General features: G+C 45.1%; 1 protein-coding gene across 9 annotated transcripts in view; it reads right to left on the reverse strand.

Moving 5' to 3' along the window:
• camk2d2 (calcium/calmodulin-dependent protein kinase (CaM kinase) II delta 2) overlaps positions 1-23,170 on the reverse strand; it is a 28,398-nt gene that overhangs the window by 1,913 nt on the left and 3,315 nt on the right. Inside the window, exons 3-20 of one of the 9 annotated variants that reach the window (XM_037471042.2) lie at positions 11,962-12,021; positions 10,794-10,848; positions 9,905-9,970; positions 9,341-9,413; positions 7,821-7,923; positions 7,577-7,660; positions 7,310-7,404; positions 6,954-7,076; positions 6,645-6,728; positions 6,366-6,408; positions 5,282-5,319; positions 4,558-4,617; positions 3,410-3,454; positions 3,013-3,061; positions 2,056-2,076; positions 1,633-1,708; positions 1,432-1,526; positions 303-531 (exon numbers count right to left, since the gene is read on the reverse strand). In XM_037471042.2, coding sequence (XP_037326939.1) covers positions 303-531; positions 1,432-1,526; positions 1,633-1,708; positions 2,056-2,076; positions 3,013-3,061; positions 3,410-3,454; positions 4,558-4,617; positions 5,282-5,319; positions 6,366-6,408; positions 6,645-6,728; positions 6,954-7,076; positions 7,310-7,404; positions 7,577-7,660; positions 7,821-7,923; positions 9,341-9,413; positions 9,905-9,970; positions 10,794-10,848; positions 11,962-12,021 — 1,399 coding nt within the window. Of the gene's footprint in view, positions 1-298; positions 532-1,431; positions 1,527-1,632; positions 1,709-2,055; positions 2,077-3,012; positions 3,062-3,409; positions 3,455-4,557; positions 4,618-5,281; positions 5,323-6,365; positions 6,409-6,644; positions 6,729-6,953; positions 7,077-7,309; positions 7,405-7,576; positions 7,661-7,820; positions 7,924-9,340; positions 9,414-9,904; positions 9,971-10,793; positions 10,849-11,961; positions 12,022-23,170 lie in introns of those variants that run through there. The other 8 variants (XM_037471040.2, XM_037471041.2, XM_062564307.1 and 5 more) reach the window with 8 other exon arrangements.

Consider the following 23,170-nt stretch of genomic DNA (forward strand, 5'->3'; position numbering starts at 1 on the left):
GTAGTCTGTGCTGGGAAAACCTTTTCAAGATTTCAAGGCATGTGTAGTACCTGATGTACAAAATGCTTATTTTAAGGTGTTCCTTCAAACACGAAAAAGAATTACTTCTATGACCTCTCTGGTTTGAAGGCTTCTTTGACGCTAACCGATGGATCTGTTGTGTGGTCAGAAGCGTGCGCGCCGTCACTACTAAACTGAGACACCTTGCAGCCCCCCCCCCCCCCCGCTACACTCGAGGTGAAACACTCAAAACAGGGCGCCCGCCTGCTGTCCGTTGGCGCCTCGTACTGATGCCTACTCACTGGGAGGGGACGGTGGGCGAGCCCGAGCGGTGGAAGTGGATGTTCTGCCACTTGCCATCGCGGCGGTGCCACACGCGGGTCTCCTCGGACTGCATGGTGCGGGGCATGCCGCTGGCGTCCATGTACTGGGTCAGTCGGATGTAAGCGATGCACGCTGCGTTTTCCCCGATGAGGTGCACGTGCGGGTTCAGGAGGATGGTGTGCACTGGCTTGTTCCCTTTGGACAGGGCTGCAAGGGACACAGAAAGGGAGCGATTGTCAAACGCCATGAACAAATATAATCAATATCATCCAGTCATTGTCATGTTAAATACCAATTCTTTCCAAAAGGGGGAAATGTTAAAGAAATATTTTGTCGCTGGTCACTGTCCCTAAAAATGTATTTAACATACTGATTCCTGAAGAATTCATTACTCAAACTATTAAAAAATGCTCCCAAATACAACTGAATTCAAATGTTGTTGCATTCTTTCTAACCTTCCTCGGGTGGCGCTGTTGCCAAGTCTGCCATGCAAATGTTGTGTATCTTACTTAACGTCACCCCGTGCACACCAAAAAGTACTGTGGTTTTTTTCTTTGTTCCCCTGCTTCAACATTGTAGCTCCACTCGGTTAGAAAAACGCAATCTGTGAGAATCAAGTGGTGGAAATGTGTTGAAGAGAAGGCAAAATTCACTTCTTGTGGTCTTTTCTTTTAAAACGTGTGCTGGAACATTACACCCCCCTATGCCCCCCCCACCAGGTATTGCTCCCACTGTACTAACTGATGGTGACAACAGTAGAAGTCTCCATATGTTGATGTTGGATAGTGGACAAGCACAGGCTTGCCAGTGATTGAGGTTTCTAGGACATATCTAGTTTATCTGGACTATTTTTACCCTGACTGAGGACATTCTGCCATTTATAGCAGACATTCATTAGTCTTTTAATTTTTCGCTCCAAGGTTAGTCCATGCGCAGACATGCCCTTGAAGTGCTCCAGCAAACATGAGCTGCAGACCAATCGGACTAAATATTGGTATAGAACAAACAATTTTGCCCGTGGATTCCGTCGGTGCTCTGCGCTAATTTATTAACGGGGCGAGACTTTTTAGGCCACACACACACACACACACGCCCTGATCGCTTTACCGTTCTCAAAGTAAAAGCGATGGAAGTCGTGTCCTTCCACCAGGTTGCCCAGGGCCTCGGGCTCAAAGGAAGTTAGACCAGGGTCACAAATCTTCCTGTTGCACCAACGAACAAAAAAAAAAAAAGGGACACAATCAGCATGGACACAACCAATCAGCGTAACCACGAAGACGTTCCAGTGTCCCAGAGAAAGATACTTACGCGTAGGCATCAAAGTCGCCATTGTTGATGGACTCAATCAGCTGCTCGGTGACTTTGATGATTTCCTGCTTGCGAGCTGCAACACAAGATCACAGGACACCGTGAGGCGCGCGGGCGCACGGGACCTTCGGCAGTTGTGGCGGCATTTCAGGCAAAGTGCATCAGTTGAATCACATCACATCAGTTCTAATGGGTTCTAGTCTGCGGGGTTTTATTATATGAAGTTATTAGAAATGGTAGGCACTCATGAAAGGCATTTCAAAAAGAATATTTGTTGTTTTATTGCAGAGTATCAAAGCGACAAGAAAGCCTCCCATGACTAATACTGCAATCAGGCAGCAAAATGCAAGAAGACACCCGACAAAGATCAAACCAATGCAAGTACTCGCTACCAAAGCGGCTTTAAGTAATGTTGACAGTTACCTTTACGGTTATTGGTGCAGGCTGGGGGATATTAAAAAAAACACACTTCATTTGTGCAACAAAAAGACACGTCAAGTAGTGAGCCACAGCTACAAGCCACAACACCAAGTGTGTACATGGGTGAGTACGTGAGTCGGTAGGAACAGAGGAGCGAAAAAGGGGCATCTGTGTGTCTACAAGACCCAAGCACACAGCGGGAGAGCAGCGACTTCCAACCCAAACACAGACGACTGGATCCAGCCGAGGGAGCTGAATATTAAAAGGGGTGAAAAGGGGGGTTTTCTCACTGGGGAAGAGATGGTCGGACAATCACAATCACCGTAAACTGCATCAAAACACCCACTCGGTGCCGGGGGCAGGATTTGAATATCAGGATTTGAGACACGTTGCTTTCCTCCAGTGATGGGGAACAGGAGGGGGACGAAAACAGACCCCCCCCCCTCCCCAAACTGCAGAGAGACTTACTCTGAACTGAGGAGGTGGGGGTCAGTCTCGGGTACGACATTTGTGAGGAGCGGCTCTTAGAGCTCGAGATGCCGCTCACCGAGCTGCCCCCGAGACGGGCTGTCAGACGAGGCGTGTGTGTGTGTGTGTGTGTGTGTGCGCGCGCTCAAAGACAGGAAAGGAATTATGGAGAAGAAAATAAACGTAATTCAACAAACCATAAGAAGGGGAAGAAAGCAATTGGAAAACACAGTAATAAGAGACAGATGAAAAGATGAGGAGGAGGAGACTGGTGCGTGGGAGCGAGGGACATAAAAAGAACAGCTGACAGCCAAACGAGGGGTTTCAGCAGTTAACCCGCTGTGCATTCACACTGCGTCGCTAAATAGGAGGAGAAAAAGAACAGGAGCAAAGAGTGTGAGGGGGAGACGCTGAGGACGGACTGCTGTGACCCCCCCCCCCTCCCCCCGTAGGTGGGGGACCGAGAGTGGACACGAGCACCGGTTCGCCTACCTTTCACGTCCTCGTCCTCGATGGTGGTGTTGCCGCTCTCAATGGACTCCTGACAAAGAACGAAGACAGTTGGTTTTTACAATGGTTGCAATGTTCTCAGATTCTGCTGTGCTTCCGACGGGGACAAAAGAGACGAGAGACAACATGCCACTAAAGTCTCCGGCTGGTATTAAACCAGATTACATGGGTTATCTTCCTAAACCCCTGCGGACCACCAGGATTCCCTGGAGAACATCATTCATTACGAGTGATTATAGGACACTACAATAAAAGCACGGTTGGTGAAAGGAGACACTATTCTCATTCCTTTAAAGTGGAGAAAAAAATAGCCTGAGGTGCAAGAGCAAACCGCTTTGACATCATTACACACAACCAACTCATTAATCTAATGCAATACCTTATTTCCATCTATAGGGTTGTGGATCACAGTTGTCTGTGGTTCCTAGAGAGAACAAATGACAGAGAACGCATGGGAAGAAATAACTATAGGGAGGACAGAAAAGGTACTGAAACTGTTAATGGAAATGTACTTGTGTGTATTCATAGAATCTCTCTATCTGGTCGATCTACATTCATTCATATTTGGCGTGACATCGGGGCTCCATGTCTTTTCTCTGTGTGCTGTTCTCCCGTCGACCCACTACGGTGCCCCCACTCGCCAGTCAGATGTCTCGGCTTTTTGCGGAATCGATCCGGATGACCAGATCAGTCCTTCTAATCACTCATCCCGATTACACTAGACTATAACATCAGCAGCCCGCATCTGTCTGTGTGTGTGTGTGTGTGTACATGATGACAGAGCAAATGAAAAAGAGCGAGAGAGATAATGTGCCTGTGTTCATGCGTAATCGTCTCGCTAGCGAATGGGGGGGGGCAGAAAGCCTTTGACATCATGCAGAGCAACAGTCATGTGGCCTGTCTCAGCCAGTCAGCAGACACCATGCCCCAGCCAATGAGTGACAGCCAAAACACTTGAGGGGGGATGTAGCATCATAATGAGCCTAAGGAGGCGACATCCTCTCATTCTAGCCATGCACAGGCAAACTAGTCCATGAAATGATAGGAAAAAATGAAGTAGGAGGAGAGCGGAAATGTTCAAAGGGGGCGAGGGGGGGGGTAGAGGTTGCCCTTGACTACAGATTTAAAGCTGCACTAGTCAATATTCTGTTTGTGTGTGTACAAAAGGCTTAGTGTTTCAGCCACATGAACGAGATCCACCAAAATCCTAAATGCCCAACTTGCATGCAGCGCTAATTCAGAATGAATCATGAATATTTCTTTTTTTCTTGGAATATGCTGCGAGCCGCGGCGTGCTACACGGCCACAGAGGCTTTAACAGCCACGGGTCGCCTGGCCGTTTTCCCACGTCTTTCTATTCTTATACGGGCCGGTTAGGAACCTTAAACCACACAAAGAGTGTCCTGAGCCCATGTGAAAGGGTGAACCTGTACCTCCTCCGCGGTGGGGGTTTGCGAGGTGAGGAGGGGGGGGGGAGGTTTTTGGGAGGATGAAGGTGAAGCTGTGGGAGACGTTTTGTGTTTATACCAGCGCGGGGACAGGGCCAGTGTCTTTGGGACTGGTCACTGTGTTGGCTTTGTTGTTGACCTGCAGGGGGCAGTGTAAAGGGGACATGACACACGTGTGCACCTTCGACACCACAGTTGTGCTCTCAGGCACACAGCCACACAAGCACACACTCTCTGGTCCACTCCTCAGAGATCGCCTCAACTCAAGTGTGATGTAACGCAGTGTTTTATTGTTACCAACCAGGACCTCGTTACGACACGGTTTTATGACCTAGTCAGGAAGTCTGTTGACAGTGAGGAACAAATATCCCCAAATCAGTCGGAAAACGTTTCTAAATGTTCTGTTAGGTAGGCAGATATGATTGGATTCTGAAGGGCTAGACATGTAAAGAAGGCTGTTGGTAACAATCAGGAGAATTGATCTAACATTTTGTACACCCATCCAGTCCCACAGTAACAGGTAAAAAAACATTTGTTCATCCATGAAATACAAAACTATTCCAACAGACCCTGCACCAAATTAAAACGTTCTATCTCTATAAATGTAAATATTTATTGGCCGGTCCAACTGTTAAAAGGACCTGTGGGAGGAAGCTGAGAATTAACAACCATTTCCCGCTGCCTGATGTCGTCGTGTGCACACTGCATAATGAGGATCCAGAAGGCTCCTCAGACACTGAACGTTCCAGGAAACTAATGCGAGTGACAAAACTTTTCTTCTTGGCGGTGCAAAAGCGACTCACCTTAACCCCTTCCGCCTTCTTGTTGAGCAAACTCTTGGCTGCTGCAGGGGGGGGACAGAGAGAGACAACACTTCAGCGCCAGAGATCTCAAACCAGTCCCGAGGCTACCCCTAACATGCAAACAAGCATATCATTCCTCGTCGCTCATCTTCAAACCCCAGGTGCAAAATCCGGCTGCGGGATCCATAATGCAATGCAACAGCCGTTCAGGGAGGCATCTTCCTTTGTGCTCCAGTGCTACGCACTGACTGTCACGTGAGCGGGCTGGAGGGCGGACAGTTGGTCTGGTGTGTGTTTAGCAAGTGAAGAAAGGGGCAATCTGCCTGTCAGACCTCCACGGCATTCTTAGATGGGACGGTTGCAGACATGCATTTAACAACTAGCACGCACACATTCAATCCCGTCCCTGCCCTCAAAGGGAATAAGATTATCCAAACACACCAGATTGCATTTCAAAATGTATGCCGTAGCCTTAATTTATCAAATGCATTCTCATCTTGACATCTCTGCAAGCGTGAACTTGTGTTTTTCTTTTTTCATCAAACACCTCATCTTCATGCATATGTGCTCTTATTGGGCCTAATAGATCACAACTATTTAGTTGCACATTTCCCTGTCATTCCAAAAAAGCTTACCTCAAACGGAAACCACAATCCAAACAAAAGAAGGAAAGGAATTTGAAAAAAAAAAAAAAAGAAGGAACAGATGAATAAAAAGAGACCCAAATGCACAAATGCATTTTACTGTAGAAGAGAGAAAGTGTGAAAGAATAAAAGGTGTAAAAGGGTATGGCAGAGAGCAAGATAAAGTGAAAGAGCAACAGCTGAGGAGATAAAGAGGATGGCTCAGTATTGAATGTTCTAAAAAAACAGAGCGAAGGCATTCAGAAACAGGAAGAAAAGGCCATTATTCTTTATGAAACACTTTTTTTACCTTCTTTGTAGTGCATCTGATCTGTTCTCCTACTAGAAGCTACAAGCGTAACCAAACTACCACCAATATATTTGAAGACTCCCGTTTCCTTTAGTTTAATAATGCAGTCTATAAGATTCAGGTCTTGGACAATAGGCAGAGAATGACGTACCTGAGAAGTTTCTTGTGACCAGCAAAGTGGTCAAAATGGCTCCCTGCAGTGGTGGAGAAGAGGGAAGTAATGAGGATGGAAGGAGGAAAGGGAGAAAGCAAGGAAGAGACAGAAATAGGAAGATTGATTAGAAGGTCACGGCAAGAAAGGGCAGAACATCAAAAGGGCAACTTGAAGGTTTTAGTGAACCAAGTCTTCATTTCTAGCGCGCGACGTCCAGCGGGGAAGGAGAGATGGCTGGATTGATTGTTCTGTAAAAATAGAACCATGAAGGCTCACCTTGAGTTTCCTCCTGGCGTTGAATTTCTTCAGGCACTCCACCGTCTCCTGCCTGTGCATCATGGAGGCTACAGTGGACCGTTGCTGCAGGAGGAGGAGGAGAGGATTTGAGGATTAAGGGAGGATGGAAACAATGGAAACGTTTGCATGAGCATGTGTGGCCGATCAGACTGTGTGTGTGTTCTGATGGTACGACTGATCCTGCTGAGGCATTCTGTCACCTGTAATACTTTATTCTTTTGTGTCTTCTCTGTCTGTATGTGTGTGTGTGTGTGTGTGTGTCTGTGTGTGTGTGTCTGTGCCACTTACGCAGATCCAGGGATGTTTGAGGGCCTCGGCGGCGGTGATGCGTTTACTGGGGTTGATGGTTAGCATCTTGTTGATCAAATCTTTGGCCTCAGGAGTTACAGTGTCCCACTCCGGGGACGGAAACTGTCACAATGAACAAAAAGAGCGTCAAACGCGTTGGAACAGACGAGGCTATGTCGTTTTAGCGAGGCAACAGAAGAGAAGGCACCAGAAAACTTGAAACAACCATCCTCTGAGTAAAAGAGAGAACCCAAAATAGTGTCACTGTTTTCATTTTAGTACACAGAGACAAAATTCTAAACTTTACAAATCTATCTAAAGGCCAATACTATTTTGTAGCATGTGCGAGTGCTTACATCATAGGCTCCAGCCTTGATTTGTTGGTAAAGGCGGTGCTGGTCCTCATCCCAAAAGGGAGGGTAGCCCACCAGCAGGATGTATAGAATCACACCTGAAAGGAAGACACATGGCGACCTGAGCACGTAAGCACGAAGGGCCAATACACTGCAGTAATATTGGCTGATAAAAACTATATTATCCACTAATAAGACTGGAAACCACATGACGCTGCAGTGATGTTTGGCTTTAGCTCAAGTGCTTTGAGTGTGAGAGGTGTTATTTACCACAGGCCCACATGTCAACTGGCTTCCCATACGGATCTTTCCTCAGGACCTCTGGAGACAAGTAGCCCGGGGTGCCTGCGAAACCTGGGGGAGTGATATGGGGGAGATGTGGAATGGCAGCCACATGTGGGCGGTTCAGTGACTGGGAGGGTCCTCGGCCGACTGATCCATTGATCGACTGGGTGCTCGCTGGCTTCATTGACCACCTGATTCAGGTTGGAGAATGCACGGGTCGGATACTCACCAAACCATGCCTGCTGGTCCCCCTGCACCTCGATAGCCAGCCCAAAGTCAGCCAACTTGACCGCCGCCCCCTTCAGCTTACTGGCCAATAGGAGGTTCTCAGGCTGGGGGGGGCGGAGTCAAACAGGTTAGAGGTGAGAGGTCACACGCTCGGGGAACAAGCCGCCCACGGACACAGATCTAGAAGCAGGTTAGCTAAACCTAATCCTAATTCAAGCTATTAGGGGTCAACAATGCTAAACTGCTCTTAAATCAGTGTCTGAGGCAACTCCCTTTCTGCCACACAAACGACAGAGAAACACGGGACCAAATCTCTACCAGACAAAGGACACTGTTGACTTTCTTCCCCCCCCCACCCCTCCGGTCCCATGGATTCTACCAGAGGTCAATGACAACCGATACGCTGGTAAAAATCCATGAGCGGGGAACAAAGTGCACACAGCGGGAAGGAGGATACGGGAGGGAGGTGCGCTGTGAGCAGCTCAGCTGCACACACTGGGTTTACACAATCACAGACATATGCAAGCACGTCAGCGCACACGCACACACACACACACACACAGACACACACAGGTGCAGAAAGGTCTTTGCTGACCACAGGCCAGTCACACAAACAGTGTGCTCCCATCAATAATACATTTGCTAATATTTAGGCACTTGAACCAGAGAAAGCAGACACTTTATGGCGGACAAAGACTCAACGGGACGGACCGACATCTGGACATTATCAATCAAAATTTTCATTTGATTAGTAAACATTCTGAAAACCTAAAATCCCCTAAGAAAAGGATATGTACTATCATTTAAAGGGAATCGTATAAACCACAGGGGTTATTCTCACCCCACAGTTACAGTTCACCTTTGAACACATTGAAGGAAGCTCTCCCCCTTCATCTCCCCCTTTGCCTCCACATACCAATGCCCCACGAGACGTCACGAGAATAAAGACTATGGGAATCTTTCACCTCTCGTTTGTACATAATCATGCAAATGGAGATCACTCCTTCAGGATCTGGCTGGCGATTGCTCCTTTCCTCACACCGTAGCGCTGCACCCAAGATGTCAGCGAGCTTTCTGCATCATCGGGGGAAGTGCTAGAGGAGGAGGATCCGTAGTCCCGACATTGGCAGCAAACGTGATTAAGCTCAGAACATGGACTAGATTTGACGGTAACAATGTTGGAAGGAGCCAAGCCTCCCCCCGCCTCTGCAGTTTGGTGTATTTTAATCCAATTCCGCACATCACACTTGCAACCCATTTCATAGCTGAGGTCAAAGTCGAATTCTATGACTCTTTCAAAGCTTTTTATGGCTTCGTCAAGGGATAGTGCCACAAGTAAAGAATCTTTAGGATGGTATATTTTTGCCCTCACGCGAGGGGACAGGTATTGATTTCAGTTTTATCTCCTCCAACAGAATGCCAAAATAAATAAATAAAGTGCGTGGCTGCAAACGGGTTGAGTCACTGGGAGCGTTGCCATCTGTCGCACAGCGTCCGGTCCGTGGCCGCAGTCGTACAAACCTTCAGGTCCCTGTGGACGATGCCGTTAACGTGGCAGTGATGGACGCTCTCGAGGATCTGCTGTATGCAGTGGCTGTGGCCGGGGAGCGGTGTGATGGAACCAAGGGAAGGAGAGGTAGAGAGGGGAGAGAAGAGAAGACGGAGAAAATGAAGTGAGGGGCCCGGGGGGATAGGAAAACAGTCTCCGTGGCATCGTTTCACATGCCGCCGCCCCCCCCGCCCCCCTGCCCCCAATCAGGCCTCTAATGTGTGAGGCTGTTTTGTTGACGGGTGACATTAAGTCCTGTTAAGGTAAGTCATTTTTCACAAGATTTATTGTGTTACACTATACAGACACACCAAAGAAGACTCTCTCTCTGTGTGTATGATTAATACCGCGGGCTGTATGTCATGAATCACTTTTATAAATAACTGTAAGAGATGCTTTAGAGATAACGCAGCAATCACACCCTCTGAGACGCAAAAATAGAGCACACAACCACACCAGTAACAGACAGAGATGCATAATGGCTGCTGTGGTCAGCAGTGTGTGTGCGTGTGTGTGTGTGTGTGTGTGTGTGTTACCTTGCATCAGCCTCACTGTAGTATTCCCTGGCTACGATGTCCTCAAACAGCTCTCCTCCTGTCACCCTGGGGAGAGTCAGAGGGAGCGTTTCTTTCTCTCCGTATTGATGGCCAACAGACTACTCTGCTTGTATTCACAGACATCCTTATCCTTACTATCAAGTTATCACATCTGCACGTGTCTTATTAAGGTTTGAGCTTTAATCAGAATACAGTTGAACCATGACGTGAGCCTGGATATTTTCAAATATAATTTCACCAATAGAACACAATACAGTACTATACATTACAAAGTGTTATTCTCCCCCCCCCCCCCCTCAATCATTTTCATTCATGTAAATATAAACAAAACAAAAGTTATTTGAAAGAGTGTGTTTGAGCTTGTGATGCTGCAGTGACTTGGTTATTATTATTGACCAGAGCAAAAGCGAGATAAAGTGTTGTAAATGCTGACCAATATTTTATTTAGTGCCCTCAAACAGTATGTGAGGCTATTTATTCTTTTGAACCCATAGGACGCTGCTAATAGTTCAATTCCATACTATTTCTGGTAATATTAGAGCATGCAACCACTGGACACATGTGCATGCATAAATATCCCCTAATGCAATGAGGCAGTAATAACAATGTTTATAACTGACAATGACAGAAAACCTATGTAATACATTTTAAAAAGTAGACCTTATGATTCTCACAAGTCGTGAAGTAGTGCGTAGTACGCGGTTTTGGATGCAGTCAAAGTCTTCTGCAGACATTAATTAAGGTTCAGTTACCGAGTACTTGGCAAGAACATAAAAGAAAGAAAGTAAAACAGGCAGGATTCAAATTCTCAGGGAGCGTGCATGTGTGTGTGTGTGTGCGTGTGCGTGTGTGTGTTTCGGTCACTCACAGATCAAACACCAGGTAGTGGAAACCCTCTTCTGATATGCTGTCATGGAGTCGTACTGTGAGGATAGTTAACACAAACACAAACACGGGAAGGAGACGGTAAGGAGACAAAAGGGCAAGCAGTCGATACCTGAATACAATTACTGCCATTACTCATTATTTGCGCTTTCCTTTTTTGCACCAAGAGTGAGATGGTTTGCAGAAATACAATAATGATACGTGAAAAAGTAAATTAAGCAGTACGTCGTCGTTTACAAACCTCAGCTACATGGAGACCCTACAGCTCAATATGTAGAAGTCGTAACAATAGATAGATACATTTTCCAAGGTGATTACATTGTTTGTATTACAAGTTTTCTGAAACGAAACAAAATGAGGCTTTATCTCATTAAATATCTCAAAATAAATCTACATGTCTGGATCAAAAACCGGAATATTGGACCAAGCTGGGTTTAGAATGATTGTTTCATTTTGTTGAAAGTCAATTAAATGTTGGAAACTTCATCTTTTTAGTTTTATCACTTCATAAATCACAGAATAACTTTGAATTCATTCTTTTGCTATTTAATAAGGATTCAAATATGAAGTTCTTCAGGCTATGGATGACATATGAACAAAACCCTTTGTGACAGCCTTCAGAGTATGAAAAGGAATGAAAAAGTGCTCCTGACGTTGAGATATGCAGCTGATGCATTATCTAATGTTGGGGAATTCAACAGACACAAATAGATGCACAGGTAAAATCAACAAATTAAAAAGTGCCTTTTGGCGGCAGAGACTTAATGGACTTTATGTGTTATGCCTTATGGTGTCTGAGCCAGGGAGTTGTACGCTGGCCTCAGACTTTTACAAGTTTTCTTTGTAAACTAAAGTGCACTCTGGAAAATGAGGGTAAAAAAGTTCCTTCAGAGGCAAAACGAGGAGGAAAGAGTGTTACCGGTTAGTAGTTTGGAGAGAGGGATTTCTGATGATTCAGCAAGGAGAGCACACTGGTACATCATCATTAGATAGCTCACTACACGCACACATACACACACCTGTCTCCCACACAACTGTGTCTTGAAGATGAATAGCCTCAGCACGATTCACCAGAGACCTGGACCACGTGTGTGTGTGTGTGTTCTATCAGTATGTGTGTACTTGTGCGCGTTCTACGATCGAGGACTCACCGATGTTGGGGTGCTTAAGTAAACGACAGATCCTTGCCTCTCTCTCCAGCTTTTGATGATCTGAAAGGCAAAACACAAACAGGTTATTAGGAATGCTTTTCATTGTCCCCCGCTACGAGAATCGGGTGAGCCCCGATGTGTGCCACAAACAGGGAGGCGCCCCAGTAGGCTCAAAATGACCTCAGGGGTCAGCCTTAATTTCAGCTCCCGCGATGTGCTCGCAGGTTCATTTCGCAGCCCCGGCGAACGAAATTAACTTGCAGGGCTGCAAGTGGAATTTAATTACACTTCGCCTGAGGCCAAATGCCACATTTAAATGTAAAGAGCATCATACGTCCCTCGCTCTAAGCCTCTGCCTGCGGCGGACGAGGAACGGGTGATGTCACGATGTACAGTGAAACTGGCTAAATGACGACCGTGTCACTGTGCACGATAAAAGGGGCCCCACCAACATATCCTCGGGACTATTCAGCTGCTAAATGCTGCTAAATGGAGACCAACCTTTGGCTCTTTAGCTGCTAAATGCTCCACTATGTTCAGCAGCTAGTTGCTAACTATGGGTCTCCAACGAGTGAGTAGCGCACAAGGTCAGTGTACACTGTGTATTCCGCTTATTTTACTCGACACTGTACGCAAGCTTATGAAAAGAAATACTTTCAGGAACTGAGCAACAACCCTTTTTCTAAGGAGGGACAGAAAGGACCCGGTATTAGAGTTAAAGCCCCCCCCCCCCATGTGTCATCAGACAGGCGGCCCTCGAAGCCTTCTCACGTCTGTCTCCATCTGACCTGGCGAGACAAGAAGTGTGAGAAAAAACGCTCAGAAGTCCAGAGACTCCAGGAGCAGCAGTCGCTATAATGAGTGTTGCCGCACGGCGCCAAGGCGACCCATTTCAGCGAGGCCTCGGGACGCCAGGGAGAAGGAGGAGAGAGAGAGAGAGAGAGAGAACGTGAACGAGAGAAAGGAGAGCAACGGGTTCAAACTTTTTTTTTTCCCCTTATGAAATAGGACGTCTATTTTTTCACTCTCATCCGCGTCGCCTTCCTCCGCTTTTTCTTGAAAAAGCTCTCTTGTAAATGGTGGACTCAAGACCAGCAGAGAACACGGAGCAGCTTGTTCCCGTTATGGAAACAGGTATCTATGTGTGCTGTGCATCACAATCAGAATCAGATCTATTTCCACAGATACGCAGACAGACTTATGGCAGCAATTTCTCAGGCTGCGATGAAACATGGTGTGCCTTTTTATTTTTTTTTAAATGCCAGCATGGTACAGTGTGTTCAATGCGAATGAAAGACTGCTCACCCACACATGAGAGGGGGGGGGTTATCAGTCGCAGTGAGAGAGAGAGGAAGCGTTGGTGAAATCCCAACAGCGAAATGCAAAACAAATGCAGGTTGAGCGATGGCTGCACAACGTATAAAGCTAAAAATACAGGAGGAACAAGTTGATGTAAAACCTGCCCTGGTACGGTTAGCAAAAACACGCACACACACACACACAAACACACACACAGAAAAGGAGAAGATCACTCTCTGAACCTTCTCTCTTGTAGCCCAACATCAAAAATCAGCTTGAGGTAGTTTTAAAATCATTAGAGCAAATGACACAATGCCCCAAGAGGTGAGAAATGATTTAAACAACTGATTTTTCCCATATACATAATACAACCATGTCATTTCATAGAATGTGCATGAAAACACCATTTGTCCCAACCGTTTTGTGTTGCATGTACCATGTACTGTGCTTAACTTAGACCGGTCCACGCGGTTTGACCCCAGCCCTTCTCCTACGTGGTGTAAAATATATCTGGCATCCCACACAGATGCATCACTTGCCAGGCACCCAAAATAGTGCTTTTATGTCGTGTTCTATGACAATGTATTGGAAAGCTCTAAAAACACATATTTGAGGCGGAGTTCTCCAGTTTTGCAGAACTACGCCTGAAGCCAAGACAATAATCACAGAAATTCCTTGCTTTTTAATAATTATTTGAAATCCAGACCCAGCCTTGCTTATAATATTAATATTACCTTGAATGTGGTGTTCACTGATCCAGATGTATGATATATTTAACTATTATGTTCAGACCGTTACAGTATCATCATAATGTCAGTCTTTAAAAGTCCTGGCGGTTGACCTACATTGAGAATGCAAAATTGTGCAGCCAACTGTTTTGAATGTCAGAATTCCCAAATGCAGAAATCAGCATTGAAAAATAAAGATATAAAGAAACATTAAAATAATAGCATTACCTGGAAATTAAACCTGAATTATGAAAGAGCATCAACATTATCAACAATTTACTAAATCATCTGTCATTGACATGTTTAAAGACAATAATATATTTGGCAAAACCAAGTCCAATTAAAGTTGAACAGAAAGGCATTTTCTATTTTTTCAGTTTGCTGCAAATCCCTGAACACTGTAAATGTCTGTCAGGTCACAGTCTTCTCTTTCCATCATTTCCCACCTCTCTCTCTCCTTCACAGGTAGTCCACCTCTCAGCCAGCTGGACATCTGTTGTCTAGCAACACCTGCACCAATCAGAGCGGTGGGGCCTCTCCTCTGCAGTGGAACCAGCCTTGCATGCAAATGGCTGACATCGAGAGTTGCAACACAACTATGGAACTACACAAATAAACTCATTCTGTAGCAGCAGATTTGCTTAAAAAAATACATTTATTTCAACACATCTCCCCTGGATTATCTAACCATCTAGCTGTAGATGGAAATGCATTAGCATTGAAGGTTGAAAAGGGAAATGCAACAGTTACTTAAAGGAGCCCATGGTGCACTTAAATGAATACCAAATCCCAAACTACACGTGTGTCCACATTAAATGCTTTTGTTTAGACCATTGCTCATGTCTCATATTAAAATGGTAAGTTTGCATTTTTCAATATTGTGAACACACTAATGTGGATAACTATTTTCATTAGGACTGCATCCAAGATTTGACCAAATAAAAATAGCCTACCACCATTTTTTTAATTGCAGGATGGAAATGATTTGTCAATTTCCTGGAAAATATTTCTAAATGAAATATTGTGGTGTTGCAGAGATGTCCTGGCCTAGTTAACGAAACATCTTTGTTGTTGTAGTTCTAATCCCCGAAAAACATCACAGCGTGATCGTATTTAATACTTTTTTCAGTGACAATGAGAATAATTATCTAAAAATGATCACTCCCTGTAATGGTCAAAAATTATAAGATGGTGCAGCTCTAGTTTTAATGCATCTTTTATTTGAGTTCTCATCAGGTTTTTGAACCGTTGTCTCATATGCAAGCTCTATGTGGTCCTTTCTATGTACAGCTCTATGTGAAGCACTATGTGGTCCTTTCTATGTGCAAGCTCTATGAGGTCCTTTCTATGTACAGCTCTATGTGGTCCTCTCTATGTGGAGCGCTATGTGGTCCTTTCTATGTGGAGCTCTATGTGGTCCTTTCTATGTACAGCTCTATATGAAGCACTATGTGGTCCTTTCTATGTGGAGCTCTATGTGGTCCTTTCTATGGGTGAGCTCTATGTGGATCTCTATGTGGTCCTTTCTATGTGGAGCTCTATGTGAAGCTCTATGAGGTCCTTTCTATGTGGAGCTCTATGTGGTCCTTTCTATGTGGAGCTCTATGAGGTCCGTTCTATGTACAGCTCTATATGAAGCGCTATGTGGTCCTGTCTATGTACAGCTCTATGTGTGAGCTCTATGTGGTCCTTTCTATGTGGTCCTTTCTATGTGGCGCTATATGTGGTGCTTTCTATGTGGAGCACTATGTGGTCCTTTCTATGTGTGAGCTCTATGTGGTCCTTTCTATGTGGAGCGCCATGTTGCAACTTCTCCCTGATTCAAAGCAGATGTAAACTGGATTGCAGTGTGTGAGTCGGGGTGCGGCTGTGTCTGTATGTTCGGATTTAAGAGCGTTTTATAAATCGTGATGAAGTGGACAATCACATTTCACACGCGCACCTGAAGCAACTAGCCCCGACGTGGAGTCTTGAGATTTGCCCTAGTCTCAAAAAAACTGACAGTGACAACAATGAGTTCTGACAGTGACAAAAATGTTACTTTGATGTACGTCTCGGGGTGTGTGTACATGTGCTTGTGTGTGTGTGTAATCTTGAGCCCTGCTGCCACAGCAACTGGAGAAAGCCTTTTGCTTACATGGTTATAACTGACAGCAGCATTTCTGCATAATGTGAAGCCGATGTGATTGTGCAGACAAACGTGACGCCACGACAGTCCGCCTTTATCATTCAGGCGTTCTGTTTGTGTGCTACTCTGTACAGCTACATAACTATTCATAAATAAATATATTGCGGCAAGGACAATTATCAGTATCTTTATTTTCTTTGCATTTAAACAAAGTTAAACATGTTGGAATTATTTTTATTGTCTTTTCTACCCAAATGTATCATATTGCAATATCTCTTTGCTTTTCAAATTGTGCTTCTGTGAAAGGGAAACACTGACTTAAATAAATAGAAACAGAAGGTGGATGGCTAGCTAGCCGCTGTAGCTACACACGCGGTAGGCTATCGTTAGCTGCTGCGAGGACGCTGTCATCAGAGTGTGTAAAAAAAGTGTTTCAATCGGCTCAGGAACCGAAATCTGCGTTGCGTTTGGGTACGGTAGGTACCGGTCGTGTAGGAACCGGTGCTATGTCGGTACCGGTTCTCGGTTGCGTTATAGGCCATCTCATGGAAAAATACATCTATTCCTCTGCATCAGCATTGCAAGTACGTAGCCTCCGCCCTGAAGCCTTGGTGTCTCTTTTTGTGTCAGCAAATGACATTTAGAGAAGAACGGAGTTGACATTCACTTTCACCAGGGGGTGCTTGAACCTCTTTTGACACAACCCTTTTATGTGACTTTTCATGGTAAACATTGATGGCTTGTAGAGATGTCGTTGTCTCGTTTCCACAGCCAGTGACACATTGAGGCAAGCCACATTTATTTAAGTCAAAAGGTTACAAATTACATCACTCAAAAGTGAGCGGGTGTAAAGTTGCTTTTGCAATCGCTGCCCGTTTACAAAAAATAAAGAAAAGGCTGCTGATGCAAGCATAGGGCACGATGAAATGTTCATAAGCCACTAATCAGAAACAGACAGACATAATGATCCAGTGGTTTTACCCGGAGAGACGCACCATGCATAACGCACGAAATATTATTATTAGAGAATGTGGTGATACATATTGCTGTAAAAACTCTATTTCTACTTTTAAATATGGATACGGAAAATGTGCTTTAGTCAGATAGGGAAGTGGTCCTTATTGCAAAATTACAAGGAAAAGTCACTATGACTCATATTGTACTTTCCATACAAAAATATGAATGAATGAACGAATGTATAAATATTTATACATACTCTTCTCCTTTTTTTGCTCTAAAAAGAGCAGAATAACACCATACATTGTTAAAAAAGAGTGGGAAGAAGTACAATACTTTTTTTGATTTCCCAACCATTTTTAACTGCTCTTCATAATACACCTAAATACATACAGTATATACCACATATACGCTTCATAAATATCCATATAAATATATAATCACCAGAAAATAAATATATACAAATATCCCTGTAAATATACATATAAATATATATACTACTATATAAGTATTTATATACCATACACTTATAAAGTTAAATACAATACAACAATCAACCCTATTCTACTTAATATCTAGTGGTATTAAATACAAATCTGTACATCCTAGTATACATTAGTACTCATTATAAATAATATATAACACAAATATATAGGTTTTATAAAGGTTTCGAACACTGATGCGGTCATCTGTCTATGTAGAGATGAAATAAAGCGGTATATCAAAAACAATGGACATGCAATGCAGCTGTGACACACATTTAATTGTCTCATATTTAAAATGACAGAAGGGATGTTGGATTTGGTTAAATGCCTGTTCCCTTGTGTCCTTGAAGCCAGCAAAAGAATAGAAGAGACCAATGGCGTAATTGCATTTTGCAGAAGTATTACAGATTCATGGAGAGTCTCGTGTTGAAAGGTTCCGGACCGTTCTTAGAAAAACAATGGAAATAATTTCCCTCAGCAGACAAAACTCCACCATTTCCAAAGCAGACCTCAAGCTTTCACCTCTATTATTTCCCTCTTTGTCTGCTTGTCCCTCTTTCTGTGTGGTTCGGATGCCTCGCGATCGCAACCGCACTGCAGTGCAGTGCGGATTTAGTGCATTTTCTTTCGCCTTTTTTAGTTTGACGTCCTGCAAGTCTAAAACTATCCACACCCAGGGACGGATGGAGAAGACACGGATGGACATAAAATGCGGGCGAGGGGACAGAAACGGGAAGAAACAGTGCCCCACATGTGGTGTGGTCTTCACAAAGACCCGCTGTTTTGTTTTTTTATACCTCTCTGAAAATATAGGGGGGAAAAAGAACAAAAGGTTATTTCGTTCCCATGTTCTCATCAACCGCTTAGAAAACTGTTCAATGGTGAGTTAATGAAGAGGCCCTTTTTGGCAGCGTGACCTGTACAGAGCCACGTGTTCCCTAATGTGAAGAGAGGGGGACATTTGTAGCTGCAAGAGTTAACCGAAAAGACTTTCAATTCTTTGTCACCAAAAGACGTGAAAACCTGAGACACGGGGGTCTGCACCGCTCTGATGTGCACACAATGTTGTAATAAGCATCTTAAAAAAGGAACATGGAATTACATCTTTGTTCTGTAAAATGTATTATTGCCGTATTTTGCTAATGGAAACTAGCCTGCGTTGATGACGCTCTGTACTGTGGTGTACTGCGGTGTACTGTGGTGTACTGCGGTGTACTGCGGTGTACTGCGGTGTACTGTGGTGTACTGCGGTGTACTGCGGTGTACTGTGGTGTACTGTGGTGTACTGCGGTGTACTGTGGTGTACTGTGGTGTACTGCGGTGTACTGCGGCGTACACACCGGCCTGCAATTATCTTGAGAATTCTGATCAACGCTTTTGTTACAGCGTCTCAAATGTTCTGCTTTAAATCGTCCTCAATTCAGTACCTTTGGATATTTTTGGATTGTTGGTCAGACAAAATGAGCAGTTGGAAAACGTCCCCCGGGAAATTAGGATGATGGGCATAATCCGATGAATCTGTTTAAACAATCAATTAGATCAATCATGAGAATATGCTTCAGTTGAAGAGCTGACCCTCTTGCATAGATACACATCGGCCCGCCGCACACCCCACAGCGTTGGATTGAAGCGTTTCAACTGAACAGATGCAGTGGGGTAAAACTTCTGCGGAAACCTCTGCGGACGGAAGGTAAGTACGGTTGCAACCACCAAACCACCCAAACCACCCCCTCCTTCCTCTGTGGGTCTGATGAACCCATTCATACCACGCCGAGACGCCGTCACCCTCCATCGGCTCCCACACTGATAACTCCCTTCCTTCCTTTCTCTCCCCAGGAGAAACACAAGGTGGCTGGTGTCAGCGATTAAACTGGCCCCAAGTGTTGCCGGGAGCGTCATGACTTACAGTAATGTCCGGCCTCATCTGTGTAATGCAGTCACATGCATATTAGACTAATATGTTGGAGTGGGATCATCTGAGAGGGGGGGGAAGTCTGGATGAATCCTTCACAAGGAGAGACACAAACTCACATTTAAAATCACGCATATGTTGACACAAAAAGCTGCAGATACAAATGTAGCCCAGGGAAGGCTTTTATTATGGTAAGGACGTACATCGGACATGTAAGGGGTAGCGCTGCTTAACACTGGTAGCAAAATAATGTATTTAATCACATTACAAAGAAGTCTTTGGGGGAATATCATTTCCAATATTTAAACTGTAGTAATAGAAGCATCTGCCTCCATTGGTTATAATATGAAATTCCACTAGGAAATGTGAGGCAGGTTTATAATTAATGTGTTTTTAATGTCACTTTAATGCCTCCTTAAGGGCTCACAGTCAAGACTTGATTTGGTTCTGCGAGGAACAAATGATTATAATGATGTCATTATTATTTGTGGACTGTCTATTAATATGATATAACATCACCGTGTTTCACTGGCCTCTCTTTGTTTAAAACACTTGAGACTAAAGCGATACATCGGCAGGGAACGTGTGAGGCAGGAGGAAGAGGAGGGAGGACAGAGAGGAATTGTTGGGGGGGGGGGGGGGGAGGGTAAATCAAACAGAGAGAGAGCGAGGAATAGACAGAAGGAGATGCAGGACTCTATAATTAAGAACGCCCTCGCTTTCTAAAGAGTATATTCCTCTTGTTCATCATCGTACTGTTTGTTCTCTGTCGCCTGAGCGACCAAACGGTTTAACATTCAAATCTGCACATTTGAGTAAACGCAAGGGCTGCCATTTGAAACGGCTTATACATTATTGAAGTCGAAAAAGCTTCAAAAGACACAAAGCTATCGTCGGGTTGGTGTGCACCTCAGTACTATCTATCTATATGTACTGTATCTATTAGATTAGATGGTTCCGCCGGGGAAGGAAATACACCTCTGTACCATTCTGGCGTTTTGAAATAGACTCCGTCTTCAAAATGAGCAACAGTGGGATGGATCGCTACTGTAATGAATGTAACATTTTACTCAATGTGAGCTCATTTTATACCACGTGGCTCAAATCGGCCATTGCAGGTTGGACTCTTGTATCGATAGTCTGCAGTCCAATGGACAAATTGTCCATTCCTTAGGTGGTAATTCTAAAACCAATGCAACGCCTCTGTGTCTTTTCTGCTTTGCTGTACATGAGCAATGCATCCAAAAGGATGGAACATTTTCAATACCAGGTATATGTGTGTGTGTGTGTGTGAGATAGAGACACCAGAAGTGAGAGAATGACCAACGTTTATTTTTAGCACCCAGTGAGTCATGTGGTCCCCCCCCCACCCTTCCCTCCACCGATCCCTCCTTCCTTGCCTCCCCTCCTATCTCACTGTCTCTCCCTTCATCGGTTTCTCTCTCCCACAATCACGTCCTCTCCTCTCTCCCCTCACTACAAAGAGGGGAGAAACAGTCACAGTGACACTGAAGGAGAGCAGGAATAAAGGCCAATAAGAGAGGATGGGAGGGAGGGACGGCAAATCTTTATCTCATGTAATGAGGAAAAAACTCTCAAAATGCAAAAAGCAAACATGCATAGTGTAAATATATTTATCTATATCTAAATATAGATATATACACACACCCCTGAGGCAGACTGGCTTACACCTCAGCAACAGCTATCATTTCTGTTTCCATGACATTTAAACGTGAAAAAAAAAAGCGGACAGAAAGGGTCCACTGTGGGTCGGCCCATTGGAATGACGGCACTTTATTTGAAGAGCAAGGATTAGGATTTTGTTTTATATAATAAAATTCATCATGGAGCTCTGTTTTAACAGTTTCAACCTTCCTCATAAGTGGAGCTCTATGTCTTGACCCTATCTGCTGTTAAATCCCATAATGCATCGCAATTCATATTTATAAAGTGGGGCAAGCTGATCTTTTTTTTTTTTGTAAATTCAAAAATATCTTTAAATTTCAAACCAACCCAACTGTTAAGACAAGACAAATAGTGTGCACTAACTCACACACATACAAACCGATGTGATGACTGATTACACACACACACACACACGTGCAGCTGCACATCACAAGCAAATACAAAGTGACAAATGATTGCAGACAGGACACTGACGCATGAATGAAGGGAGAAGGCAAATATCCAACGGCTTTGAGGTATACGCCGCAATGTTGACTTTCTTTCTCTGATTATCCGTCTCTCCCCCTTTCTGCTTTCCATCGTTTCCTTCCCTCTCTCTCTCTCTTTCTCTCTCCTCTGCTTCCTCTCATGGCTCATCTGCTGCTCCTAATGAAACGCTGCATAATCAGGATTGCAGATTGCAGGACTGTGGCTGGTCCTTTCGGCCCGCCGCACATGTGTGTGTGCAGGAACACGGAACACACGCCCACAGAAATTGCATTGATCTGCGCGCTAAACCCTTTTCAATTGGATGTACAGACATCCTCTTGCATCGGCGGATGCACACAGTGGTGGAATTGTGTGTGCGCGTTTGTGTGAGGGGGGGGGGGTCATGATCCTCCCTGAGAGGAGGGAATCAGCGTTGCAGTTCTAGGGCTTATCGCGGAAAAGAGGGTAAGACCAAATCTGGCGTGCCAGCATACCCGGGACACAAACATCTATACACACAAACACAGTTTTTTCACACCCGCAGATCCTCATGCTAAGAAGGCGAGATAACCTGTTTTTTGGTAAAAATCTGTCCCAGCATGCAAGTGGTGAAACACGCAGCCGTCTGCCAAGGTGTCTATTACCAACACCGTGCTCAGCGAGCGGGAGGGTTCAGCATGAGCAGGAGGAGAGACAGCGTCGGTGGGGGGGGGGGGGGGAGCGAGAAGGCAAGAAAAGAGAGGAGCGGCACGAAGGGAGCAAGGAAGAGGACAGATAAGAAGGCAAAGGGTGGTGAGTTAGCAGAGGGGGGGGGAGAGGGGGCAACGTGCAGGAAGAGGAAACTTGTCAGGCGTAGGAAAGCGTCTTGTAATGAGAGAAAATCAAAATAGGGACGATGCAGAGAGAGGAGGAGGCTGCTCGGTACTCACACACTACACCACCAAGAGACACACACATTGGCATTATCGCCAGGAAGCTATAGGCCGTGGCAAAACCGGTGCGCAACAACAGTCAAGGTCACTCCCAGTCAATTACACAGATGAAATCAGACGTCTGGGCTGCTCGTGTGGCACGGCAGCGTTTCATTGGTCATCGCGGGCGACACAACGCGGGCTGAGGGCAACGGCAAAGAGCCCAGCGCGCCATTGGTTAGTAATCACCAACGCGCTGTTGGAGGTTCTTGGGTCACGTGTGCGCTTGCTTGTAGTGCGTGTGAGCGTGTGTGCGAATATGTGTGTGTGTGTGTGTCCCAAGCCCGCAGCAACCGGGCCAACGGCAACAATTACAGTGACGGAAGTGAAAGAACTGGGTCGGCTTTGCAAAGGGAGCCGCCCCTGGGAAGAGACGAGACCAGCAAGAGCCCCGGACACCGCAGAGCGCACGCACACAAGGGTGTGTGTGACATTTACAACGGACCCAAAAGGACACGTATGAATAACACAAACAAACAAAAAACCTACAGCCTTTACTCCCCCCCCCACCCCCTGTCCAACCCCAGAGCCTGTTTCATGTGGCCTGATCACAGCGCCACTCACTGACACTTTGG

Source organism: Pungitius pungitius, chromosome 9, assembly GCF_949316345.1.
Source record: "Pungitius pungitius chromosome 9, fPunPun2.1, whole genome shotgun sequence".
NCBI lineage: Eukaryota > Metazoa > Chordata > Actinopteri > Perciformes > Gasterosteidae > Pungitius > Pungitius pungitius.